At 34.6% G+C, this 13,094-nt stretch overlaps 1 protein-coding gene across 8 annotated transcripts in view; it reads left to right on the forward strand.

Moving 5' to 3' along the window:
- The window catches only part of CD3H18orf63 (chromosome D3 C18orf63 homolog), a 37,734-nt gene that overhangs the window by 5,374 nt on the left and 19,266 nt on the right, over positions 1 to 13,094 (forward strand). For 7 of the 8 annotated variants that reach the window (XR_006195331.1, XM_042910856.1, XM_042910857.1 and 4 more), the window contains exons 4-11: positions 688 to 744; positions 2,837 to 2,948; positions 3,527 to 3,568; positions 5,136 to 5,212; positions 10,402 to 10,511; positions 11,333 to 11,429; positions 11,542 to 11,627; positions 12,802 to 12,985. Coding sequence is in view for 7 of the 8 variants with exons in the window: in XM_042910856.1 (XP_042766790.1) it covers positions 688 to 744; positions 2,837 to 2,948; positions 3,527 to 3,568; positions 5,136 to 5,212; positions 10,402 to 10,511; positions 11,333 to 11,429; positions 11,542 to 11,627; positions 12,802 to 12,985 (765 nt within the window). In the remaining variant the exon portion in view is untranslated. Of the gene's footprint in view, positions 1 to 687; positions 745 to 2,836; positions 2,949 to 3,526; positions 3,569 to 5,135; positions 5,213 to 10,401; positions 10,512 to 11,332; positions 11,430 to 11,541; positions 11,628 to 12,801; positions 12,986 to 13,094 lie in introns of those variants that run through there. The other variant, XM_042910859.1, reaches the window with a different exon arrangement.

Consider the following 13,094-nt stretch of genomic DNA (forward strand, 5'->3'; position numbering starts at 1 on the left):
CTATAGCGCTTCAGAAAGCATCATTGAAATTATATCATTTTTATTGGTCTGGAAGTTTCTATGGGTCAAATTCCTAGAAGAGGGATTGCAGTGCATTTTATACTATATACATTTATACATTTTATACTATAATCTAGATAATGCTAAATTACTCTCTGAAAAGCTTGTGCTGGATGGCATTTTCATAAAGAGTATATTGAGAGAACCTATATTTCCATATCCTCATAAACACTAGATATTAGCAGCCTTTACATATCTGCCAATCTGTTAGGTTAAAAATAGTATCTTCTTTGAATTTCTGTCTCTTTCATTGGTTAGTTAAAGCACTTTGGCCTTTTGAACTTTCTCTTGCTCTTACAGTTGTGTCCATTTTCTTTATTCATGCCTAGAAATTTACTGTGTATTAAGAGAGATGTTAAATATTATAGAAATGTATTAGCCTTTTCCTTTTCTAGGTTTGTATCACTCCCAAAAAGGCTTTCTTAACTTTGAGAATGTACCTACAGATTCTGTTTTAGGGAGAGAATGATTATCACTTGCTTCTCCAACACATAGGAACTGTTAGGATGATGGCCTGATGATGTGTCCTCTGCTGTATAATGTTTAAATTCTTTTTGTATTTCTTTAATTAATAGTATATTTAAGTAATTTTTATAAATGTGGATTTTTGTTGTTTTGTTGTTGTAGATAACATTTTATAAAGCTGGAAAACTTAATGCCTATATTGAAAAACACGGAGCTAAAGTAAGTTCTTAAGAGAATAATAATTCCAAATACTATTTATAATGATTTTGTATTCAACTTCTTTTTGTCATCAAACAAAACTTAAAGTATCTTTCTCATAAGTTATTGCCATGCATGTGAAAGAACCTGCCTTTTTGGTTTTTGAAGTTTGTGTCGAATTTTTATTCTTTCTTCCATACATTCTTGATAAAATTCATCAATCAAATTATCAGGGTCAGGCATTTTCCTTGTGGGAAGGTTTTTAACTATAATTTCAATATCATTAATAGATAAGAGAACTATTCAAGTTATCTAATTCAAGGAATGTGTTCATTTCATCTAACTTGTCACTTGTACTGACATAAAGTTGCTTCTAATACTCCCTTAATTTCCTTTGCTGTAGAATCTGTAGTGATGTTAGCTCTCTCATCCTGATACTGGTAACGTGTGTCTTTTTTCCCCCCTCCCTAATCAGTCTTCCTAGAGGCTTAGCAAGCCTGTTGATTACAAAAAACAAGCTTTTGGTTTTGTAGATTTTCTCAGCTGTTTTATTGTTTTGTATGTCATTGATAATTCATTTTGGTCTTCATTGTTTGTTTTCTTATGCTTATTTTGGATTTAGTTTACTCTTCATGTTTTAGTTGCTTCAGGTGGAAGCTGAGGTCATTGATTTGAGAACATTCTTTTCTAATATAGAGACATTTAGTGCTACAGATTTTCTGTAAAATATATGTTTTGTTTTTATTTTTTCTCTAATTCTCCTTTGATTTCTTCTTTGAACTATGGGTTAGAAATGTGTTATGTAGTTTCCATATATTTGGGGATTTTCCAAGGATACTTCTATTATTGTTTTCTAATTTAATTGTAGTTAGAGAACATGTTTTGTATAACTTGAACCTTTTTTTAATTTATTGAGGCTTATTTTATGGCCCCAAATATGGTCTTTCTCTGAGTTCATGTTTGAGTTTAATGTTGCAAGTTGGCCTGCTTGAAGTCCTATTGATAGTATCCTTAATTAAAATATCTGTGAAACAAATTGAACAGATTTGGTCTTCTTCCTTGCCAGCAAATTGTTACTTATATCTTGGGAAAATTCGCCAGACCAAAAGGTCACAAAAATGAGGGGTGAATAATCTTTGGGAGACAATTCTCTTTGGCATGTCTTGCTAAGAGAGGCAGTGGCAGCATCTTCTTCTAGGCTATATTTGCAAGGATATTTGTATAGAAAACAACCTTGGTTCTTTCCTCAGCCCTGGGTATTTTCCTTACATGCACGTGCTAATCCGTACTTAGCTGATGACTCAAGACGGACTCTGCTGATCTCAGAGTTTGCTCTCTGTTCAGTTCTCTCCCTCTAATGCTTTGCCCTCAACACCAGCTCACTTGGCTTCTTGGACTCTCAGCTGGCTCCTCAATGAAAGGAACCCATGGCTCTTCCAGGGTTCTCCTTCCCTGCACCACAGCCTAGAAACCCTCCTTAATCAATACACAGCGGGTAATTGTAGGTTTCCCATCTCTTAAGGATTGCTCGTCTTTATTGCTAGATGCCCAATGTCTTGTGAACCATTGTTTTATATAACTTGCCCAGTTTTTTAGTTATTCTAGGGGGAGGATAAATCTGAGCCTATTACTTCTTACTACTCAGAAGTAAAAGTCGTGATTTTTCAAAATTCTCTACAAGTAGAGACAGGGTGCTGGTTTCATGTGTGCCTATGTAAGTATTTAATTGTTTTCTGATGTTGAATTAAAGTGAACAACAAGGAAAATTATTATAGTATAGTTCTGGGCTGGTTTCCTCTGTGCAAAGCAAAATGCAAAGTAAAGTGTAAGGTCCTACCTAGCACAGGAGTTCAAAACTTTAGGTTTATTGGGCCAGGATAAGGAGGGAGAATTTGGGCATTGTAGCATGATAGTCTTCCTGGTTTCAAAGCAAATATGTTTTAACACTTCTTTAGCTTTAGAACAAGATAGGATTACCTATAGTGATGACTATAACTCATATCCAAAATAACCCAGTTTGTTTGGTGGTGATGTAAACAAACATTTTCTTTGAGTTTACAGGGGCATGCCAATTGCTGTGAATTTGCCCATGTTTTTTCTTTAATATGTTTAGGTGGAGGCTCCACAGAGAGTAATCCCTGTAATTCTTCAAAACTGCCTTTCATACTCACTCATGGCTAGGCTTGCTCCAGCCTGGAATAAAACTGGCCATCTCTTGGTGCAAGGTGACTTTATCTCTTTCAGTCATCAGGGGTTTCTGAACTAGATTATTTCTATTATGGGCATCTGTTTTAAATTTCAAGATATATCATTTTTAGGGAATAGTTTTTAAAGTTTCACCCCAACTAAGCCTTCTTAGGCAAGTCCACAACAATATAAATGTCCTCTCCTTACCTAGGATGGTATCCAGAGGCCACTGATGTTTTTTCAAATAATTTTTAAAAATTATATAATACTTGATGTTTGGAAAGGAATAACTATAAGTTATGGAGAATTATGATAAAATGAACACAAATTACCAACATTGTTGGAATCAAAAGGCTCTTCTGGATTTTGTGTTGAGGTCTGTCCATTTTCTAAGTATTTTATGCCCGGAAATAAATATTAAAAAGAAGAATTTCTGAACTTGGATACTTTTTGAGTGATTGTATTTTTTTCCGAACTGTCTTCAGATATTCCTTTGTGTAAAACTGCATTTTAAAATATTTTGCTTAGCTTTGATAATTACACAGAAAGAGATTTTATTTATCAAGCATGATTTATAAGTTATAATAATAAAGCATGTCCTATGAATTTTTTTAAGGACGAGAATTTCTTTCTCAGATGGGAAAGCAAAGTGCTGTTGGTAAGTAAAAATGTATAAGCCAATAGATAAAACATTAATATGGTCAACAGTTGTTAAATAAAACAATGTTACAGATCGTTGGGTTGTTACAATCAATGATTAGGTTATGTCATAATTGAATCGGTTGTTAATATAATCACAATTTACCCAGGACATCACCTCTGGGTCAAAATATATGTTCTTACCTATAAGAGAAAAAGTTAACTTCTCTTAATTGGAATAAAATCTACATTTTTAATTTCTCTACTTAGTTAAAATTATGACCCTGAAGGAATTTAATTCTACAGGCATTTGTAATGTATAGTTTCCAGAATCATATAATTAAAAATTGTTAGTATCGTTGTAAGGAAAAGATTTATTTCTTATGAGAACGCAATTCTTCTCCTTAAAAGAGTAAAGAAAGATTGTCTAAAGAGACAAAGATGATCTAAAATACACAGTTTACAGTATAGTCTAATTTGTTATTGATAAGCATGGCTGTTGGGCAGGTAGACCTGTTCCTAAACAGTAGTCTAGAGAGAGCAGAGAGGTGGAAATCCTAAATCCAAGGAGACATTGATCAATCATGGTAGCTTTCACCACAATTTGTTCATCGCCTTAAATCCTGAGCTAGCACCTCTAATCCAGAACTATTCGCTTTGAGTTAACTTTCAGGCTGAAGCCTATTTGCCTTCCTTACACTGGTTTCATTTTTAAGTTGCACAGTGGCAGTCACTGTGCTCTAGCTCTGAACAAATGGGTTCATTACAGAAATTCAGTTTCATCCCCACTGTCAAGAGACTATAGCTGCCAGAGATTAAAGATAAAAGTTTAGGAGAGCAAAATCCCTCACTCTTGTATTACAGTTTTTCTTTTAGTTTTACCAAATGTAATATTCTACAGCAAAACTGACAAATTGTTAAGTGTATATAGCTCATTGGATTTTCACAGACTACACGTATCCTCATAACCAGTTCTCAGATCAAGAAACGGAACATAACCAGTTCCCTGGAAATCCCCTCATGCTTTCATCCAGGTACTACCCCTTCCCAAGATAACCACTCTCTGACTTACATAAGTAATTTTGATTATGAGAAAGCAAGGTAGAAGCTTTGGGTCTCTATGAAATCTGTATTTTATCTGCTGGTATATTGATAAGCATTTGTTAGGAAAAGACTATGAAGTCAGGAGCTCTGCGTGGTACCTCTCCTGATTTAAGAAGACAGTGTCCATTTTTCACATATAATATATAATAATAGACACGAGGCTTGTAAAAGGTATTTATTGAATTTTTCACTCAACTGTAGGATGACTCGCTGTTTTATTGTAACCCTGCCCTATGACCCCTCAACACATACATGGCCATATATCAGTGTTGTTTCAGGCCTCTGTCTCATCTGCAGACTCTCAATTATTATATGGTGATTTTTAAAAATTTTACCACATGAGGAAAAAATACATATTCTTAACTGAGTTTCTAACGTGGATAAACTAAGTTAAAGTCCTTTCTTTCATTACTAAAATAGTTAACTTGATAAGATGGGGGTAATAGTTCTATAAAATTCACAGTTAAATATTTTATTTTCAGTATTAGACATCAATGTAACTGAAACTCAAGTTTGTCTAAGTATAGAAGCTTACACAATCAGACTGCCACCACCTGAGGTACCACATATTTTGATTTCTATAATTTACTAGATTTATTATATACTTAATGTACTATTATTATTACCAACATGCTAGTAGATTTTGGTTTTTAATAAGAAGAGTGATAAGAGCTTTTTATTATCAATATCCATAGTATTAAATGCTTAATATGTTGATATTGTTCTAAATCTTTTACTCAAAGAAAACAACATACTGTCAGCTTAACACAGATTTAATCATATTTTCTTGTTCAAAAAATCTCTTTAGATGACTTTCAAGACTCTCCACAACCCTCCCTTGCCTCAGCATTCACTACTTGCCTCTGTTTTCACCTCCAAATATTAAAAGCACTGTTTCGGTTCATACTAAATATCATATCCCCTCATTAGCATTCTAGTAGCATTTTTTTTGCATCTATTTTCTTATAATGGTTTTTGCCTTCCTAGTAGAAGGATATGTCTTTTCTTTTACTAATTCTCATAACACCCAGCATAGACACAGATTAATAGTAACTCAATAAATATTATTTTCTTTCTTCTGTTTCAGTGGTTCTCAGTAGAGGGGGGGGGTGGAGAAGGAAATGAATGATTTTGCTCCCCAGGAGATATTTGGTAATGTCTGGAGAAAAATTTGATTATGACAAAGGGGGAGGGTTGTGTTGCTACTGGCGTTTAGTGGTTTGAGGTCAGGGATGCTGCTAAAAAATCCTATAGTGCGTGGGATATCACTATAACTCCACCCTAACAAAGAGTTATCCAGCCCAAAGTGTCAGTAGTGTCCAAGTTGAGACGGATGACTCCTCCTTTGCTTAGAGTGACCCTCTGATTAGTTATAGATCATACTCATATTTTAAGACCCAGCTCCAATGCTACTCCATATTTCTCTTTAATTTTTTGATTACCTGTTATATTGAGGCACTAGGCAAGTCAAAAGTAAATAAGATCTAGTTTCTGGCCCTTAAGAATTGTGTAAGCAAATAGGGAAACTGACCTGCATAAAAATAAATGGAATGGACAGCATGACATGAATATCTTGTACTGAGAGGAAACGTCCCAAAGCCTGGAGCCATGGTGACCTCCCAGCCTCTTTTAAACCTTCATGCTATTATGCAGCATACTCACATACTTATTTGTGTGTTTATTATAATTATACTCATTTTTCATATTGCCAATTTACTTTATAATAAGCTTCTTAAGGACTAATATCATGCTTTACTGCCCTTTGAATTTTCTATAGATTATACTTGTGTTTTATATACCCGAGTTTCGAATCAATTAGAGATTGACAAAGAAGAATAAGACATATAGAAATCAGAATACCACCTTTATTATTAGGATGAGAATATAATTTATGGTCCAAAATGGATACTTTTGAGAGTGAAAGGGGCACTAACCTAATAGAATACTGGCCCAACCTGTATGAACTGGAGTCTGTTAAAAGTAAAATCAGATCAGTTAAAGTTGTATGTATTGTATTTATTGCATTTATTGCACATAAAAGAATAATTTGTGAACCAGGAGTCTTCAAGCCAACAGGGGAATAAAGCTCAGAAGGGTGTTGTGACAGGACAGCTTATATAATGAAAATGTGGAAACTATTTTATCTTTATAATAATTGGTTATAGTAATGGAGTTTTCAAAATGACAGGTAACTGGTTAAAAGTTATTATCTTACTCTGTTTTGGAAAACAATTTAAGTTTTATGATTTTTAGAGTATTTACAAGAAATAATTGAAATTAAATTTCACTTGTTATACAATGAGGTAAATTAGGTTTTACTTGCATGGCTTAACTGGTTTTTTCAAGTTTGGTCTCCATTTTATTTAATTCATATATGGTCACACTGTTTATTATTGAAAAAAAAAAACAGTTGTTAAAGAATGTAGCCTATCTGAACCCTAGAATTAAGTAGATTCCCCACCTATGTATGAGAGTAGTGGAAACCCAGAGCTCCCTTGGGAGATCAGGCACCAACCCCAATATGACAGAATGTAGTACACTACTCTTTGCCAGCAGGCCAGCTCCCAAGAGGAGGAAGAAGGAATTGTCCCAATTTTATCAACCAGGTAAGTCACCCCATCTGCCCTAGGGAGGAATGAATGAAAGGGTAGGGAGCTATCAGGAATATGTGTTAGAGCTTTCTCAACATGGAAGCAAACACCAGAAATGGAGAAGATGTACTTCTGTCTTCTACTCAACATTATGTATTCAACGCACACTTGTTCTATTGATTCCCTAAATTATAATTGATCATTAGCTCCTCTAAATCTCACTGTACCTAAATTTTTGATATGGCATTTTTCACATTCCTTTATAAAAATTGGTTTCATACATGTCTGTGTTCCTACTAAGTTGTAATCCCTTTGAGAGTGTTGGTTTTGCCTTATTTGTCTTTGTTCCCCATGTAGACTAAAAGATAATTACATTGAATTTTCCTTTTATCAAAATCTAGTATTGGTTATAGGTCAGGTGAGGGGAATAAAAGTGAGGAGGAGGATGTTTATCATCTCACCCCTTTCTAGTTTATTTTCTATACTTTCATTCCCCTTACGGAAGCAAATTGGGACAGAGGTTAAGTAACTTGCTCTGGGTCATGAAGGGTAGTAAGAAAGAGATTCAGGATTTACAGTTTTTCCTTTGACTCTGTTCATTCTTCTACACTGCATCATACTTCCTTCACCTAGCCTTAGGTTTCTTGACTCAGATTTGTACGTCCAATAGAGCCTGACAGGAGTGGATACTTAAAATGTATTGAAAAAAAAAAATACAACAATTAAACAACCATGTTTGACAATCTAGTATCAAACTAAGTGTCGTAGGAACTACATGACTTTAGAGTTCAGAGAAAAAGGAGATGTTTGAGGGAATTCATATTTGAAACCTTTGGAACTTAGTGTTTTCTACCCTTTCCTTCTTGAAATCATCTGAAATTTGATTTCCCTGAAATTGCTTTATCCAGAATTTCGCACCATTCATTCGTGGTTCTTCTTTCTCTTATCACACTTTAAGTGTTACTATTCCCTAGGGTTCCATTTTCAGCATGCCTGTCTTTTCCTTAGCAGGTTCAACTAGTTCAGTGGTGAGCTGGTGCACTGGTACCTCCCTAATACTCTCGTATAGTTGCAGCTTGCCCTCTCAGAAACTGTCACAGGAGTGTACTCATGATGTGCAGTCTTGGTTATGTGTAACACTGAATTATTTATTTGTCACCCTCCCTCGCTTCAACTGTGTTCTTCCTTTGTACTTATTCTTGGTTACTGGCATCAACAGCCAATAAGTTACCCAGCTACAGACTTCAGAGTTATCCTTGGCTCTTGCTTCCTGTATCCAATCAGCCATTAAAGCCTCCCTTGATCTCTGAAATCTCTTCCTCTCTCTCCATTTCCATTGCTCTAATTTAGGCCCTCTTGTTTGCCCAAACTATTAAAATTGGTCTCCATATTGGCCTTTTTTCTAGCCTTTCCTCTTATTTACTCTCTAATTCTTCACAGTGTCAGCAGAGTTCTCTTCCTAAAACAGACAGCCCCAACCTAAATATCTCTAGTATCTCAACATTGCTTAGAGAAAATAAAGTCCAAATTCTTTAGATTGGTGTTATAAGGAAGAAGTGATATTTACCGAGTACTTTCTTGTTAGTGAAGGTCTGTTCACATAAGGACATGTTATAAATATTTGTTAAGTAAATACATATAAGAGGTTAAATGTCTTTGGGGGGGTGTGTATGGTGAACACTTGGGTAGTTTTCCAGTCTTCAGAAAAATCTGTGTTGAGAAAATCCAATATAGACCTTAAGTGCTGGTACCGTGGAGGTCTCTGCAGCAATTTTCTTGGGTCTCTGAATAGTGTTGAGATAGGCAGAAGAATATAAACTCAAGCTAATGTAAGTGGGTGTATATGAGGACCCATAAACTGTGAACATTTGGACATATCTATCCTCTCTGGATTCAGTTTTGGGTTCTGTTTTCTCTCAAATAATCTACTTATTCACCTGTAGTCAGTCTTTCCTGATGTTCATAGCCATCCCAGTACTGACCATCCTTTCTTCTGTCACAGATTAGACAACTCATCTCTTACGCACAGCATGTCACAGTGCAAGATTTATCTCCAGTGCACGGAACAATATTCATTCTTAGTGTCTTTGCTCTCTTACCTCACAACATAACCAGCACATCTTATCTTCCTGTTTCTACATTCATGTTTTCCTGCTCTGCCCTGTTCCCTCATTTCCAGTAGTCTTAATAAACGCTGTCAGAATTCAGAGAAGGATCAATCACTGAACATAGAGGAGATGGGTCTAGCTCTAGGCCTATAAGGCTTTTACTGGTAGAACTCAGATAAATCAGAGTAAGGGCAATGCTTTCAGCAAGTGTATTGTTATGACCTGTCTAGGCAACAACAAAAAAATTGGCCTGTTTAGTTGAAGTTTAGTGAAAAGCAGTAGAGAATGAAGTTAGGCCATTATTTCGCAAAAGCTGTATGATGATATGTTAAAAAGGGGATGAGGGATTATGAAATTATGAACCATTCTCTCTGACCCTAATACAGTGTCCTCTTAGGAGGACATTAATACTTTATTCTTCACTTCAACGAAGTCCCTCCTTATCTTTGACTCACTGTATTAAAATGTCCCAGAGGGTGAGGAAATGTAAATGAAGAATTCTTGGCAAACTATAAGCTTAAATACCCTGCAGATAGGGCACCTGAGGACCAGAGGAAAAGCATTCCAGGAGATAGAGAAAGGATACAGAAGGAGAGTTGAGTATTGGCTCTCCCTCCCAAAGACCAAATAGAGGAACAACTCTCTGACTCATTCTCCAGTTAAAAAAATTTTTAAAAGTAAAGAAAAAATTAGTAAAGATGCTATTCTGACAAAATGTAAATACCTTCCTTTAGAAAGAATTCAACTTCCTATAAACTAACATCATCAAAACATTGAAAACCATTTGAAATAAGTACAAGATAGGCATTGAGGTTGGAAAGTGAGAGAAAGCATAAAATACGTGATGTGTTGTATAGAGAGAAGCAGGGTGAACTGAAACACTGATTGCATTATGTGAGGTGTCATGCACCTCCAATGTAACCAAGCCTTTAACACGACTTTGTAATTGACTGTGTGCACATGTGTGTGAGATATGTGTTTTTTAATGTTCCTTTTGTTTCACAAAATCTTTTGAGGACTAAAGCATTAAATCTTATTTCTATTAAAAGCTAAGAGAATTTGATATTTCTCAGAGTGTTATCAAGGATTTTGATACTAACAAGAATGCCATCATTGAAGGACATTCAATTTTAAGCAACTGGTGCTACGTTTTGCCAAGGTGAGATTTCAATTTGTAGCATCTGGGGTGGGTCCAAGGTGTAGTGGTTCTCTCTCATTTTGCTTCGACATCAATGTGTACGAAAGTATAAAGGAATTTTTGAAACTGACTTGTAACTTGAAAAGTGTTTTCATACTTACAGAAGTCATCAATTTCCTTTATCAAATTAGTAAAATAATTTTATTATACACTTAAATTTTTGTTAAATATAATTTTTACAAAAGTAAAATTTCTAGATAGCTCATTATGAAATTACAACTATTATAATATCAATAAAACCTTATAAACTTTACGTATAATTAACGATTCATTATCATTTGACATGAGCTGTTTTTTAAGATTGTACCATCTGTAGGGGAAAAATGGCTTATTATTTATATAAATAGGACTATTGGGATGAAATTTTAACCTGCTTAGGAAAAAGAACTTTAATTAACTAAGAGAATATGCATGATAATTTAATCATCAAAGCAGGGAAGAGGTAGATAGGGAACACGGGTTTGACTCTGATTCATTCAACTCTTAATAGACTTTTCCCTAATGTCTAACAGTTATAGGCACGCTTCTGTGTGGCAACATTTTATTAGTCATTATTTTGTGTTTATAACTGGCATGTTGTTTTTATCAATTCAATTTCACTTTTTCCTAACAATTCTGGTTGTTGAGATTTACTACAGTGTGTGTTAGGAACTAGGAGCAAATGATTAGTTTTTACTTACGTAAAGAGAGTTGCTAAATCTTTTTGAATACTTCCTAAATTAAGTTACATAGTTAAATAAAATGATATCCAAGAATGTTTTATCAACTCTTATTTTTCATAGTATGAAAAGGGGACAAATAATAAGTATTCTTCACACCATACCCCCTGACTGTCCTTTTCATTCATATGAAGATTTCCAGATGCACTGGGATGACCTGGTAAGGAATAGAAACGTGTATTATGTTAGAAGCTATTTGATTTTGCTTCTTATGATTTAACCCAAGTTTAGCTTTCTCTTGAGAGAATTTCAGCTTGGTTCTTAATTTTCAGTATGGCTATAAACTTCCAGAAGATTGTGGAAATATTAAAATATACTGCAGCATCTACTTCAAAATGATAGGAGAAAGGATCTTCACATATCCTTTACACATCATGTATAACAGAAGCCCCCTGCCAGCCTCATGATCCAGTCTTGCTTCTGGCCCTGATGTGCATCATCCTTTTCAATCTTCTCTGCATCTAAATGAAACTGCTTTCCCCTCTAACTTCTTTTTCTTCTGCTTGAGTGTTTCTTGTTTTCCTTAGTTTTTTTAAATTAAGGATGAGCTTAATAATGATGTTTTTTCTCTTAAACGCCATTGCAACATTTTAGGCAACAAAAGGAACTTCAGAGTACCTAGAAAAATGTTTACATGATTGCTAGTAGACAGTAAATAATCCTAGAAAATAACCCTAGAATTCTCCTTAGTCAGGGGCTCCCTCCAGTGGCATTTTGGATATTACTGAAAGGGTGGAATTAAAAGAATTTGTCTTTTAACAGAGATTTTTCTTTTTGGAAGATTATTTCATCTCACAGGCAAAATTTAGAGGATCTCACTTGCACTTAATGCACCTGAATGATTTAAGAAAATGTCTTTCTTAACATTATTTTAAATTTAATAATGATTACATGTGTTCAGGTGAAACTCTTCAATTGTAATTGATACTGATTTCACATTCCTGTCTCTGTATTCCGACCTGCTAGAGTTTCAGACTGGAAGAAGGAAGAGCCATTATGTTCTCTTTCTGCATTCTACACTTCCTAGCCCAAATCTTAATGTAAAATTGAGGCTGACAGAGATCAACTGCTCCCTTTCATTAGATGCAAAGAATTGTTCCAAGTCCTCAGAATATTTTTCATTAGAAAAGTAACCACTTTTCTCAAAGCTCTGCTTTTGGAGCTTGAATACAATCTGTATGTGTTGTTTCTCTGTACCGAATTTTTACGGCATATTGTTTATTATAAATACTTATTTTTGTAATCTATAAAGGTCATAGTGTCTTTGTTATAAATCATTTTTGGAATATCTTAGTCTGCCAGCTCTGTGATAAGGACACAATAAGCAGTCTGGAGTGTTAAAATAGAAGGAATCAAGATCCCTGTGATAAAACATACTTTTAGCTTTGGAAAATATGAAATAAGAAATGTATAAAATAGGATTTAGTTATGCGTGCCTTTTAACAGTTACTATTGTAATTACTTTTTAATTCCATAGAATTTGCTCTCTCTTAAGTACAAAAACTGTTCTATTATTCGTTAACATTGTTCAGATACCCTCTCAGCTGCATCAGAAGTCAGCCTATACAGTTCTTTCCAAGAGTAGATTTGGAAGGTGTGTTGCAAAGTTTCCTTTCAGATTTAAAATCTAAACTGCCTCATATATGTGGCTTTCCCATAAAGATGACAACGAAACCATGCTACTACACACAAGAACTAATGAAGCCTCATGTACAGGTAAGAGATTTCATATCCTACTGAGTTTTCCAAGACTTAGTATGCACCTATCTTACTTGGATCTCTTGCTGTCTGTGAGGGACTACCTAGCCCATTGTGCTAGAATTCT

This window comes from Panthera leo, chromosome D3, assembly GCF_018350215.1.
Source record: "Panthera leo isolate Ple1 chromosome D3, P.leo_Ple1_pat1.1, whole genome shotgun sequence".
In the NCBI taxonomy this organism is placed as follows: Eukaryota; Metazoa; Chordata; class Mammalia; order Carnivora; family Felidae; genus Panthera; species Panthera leo.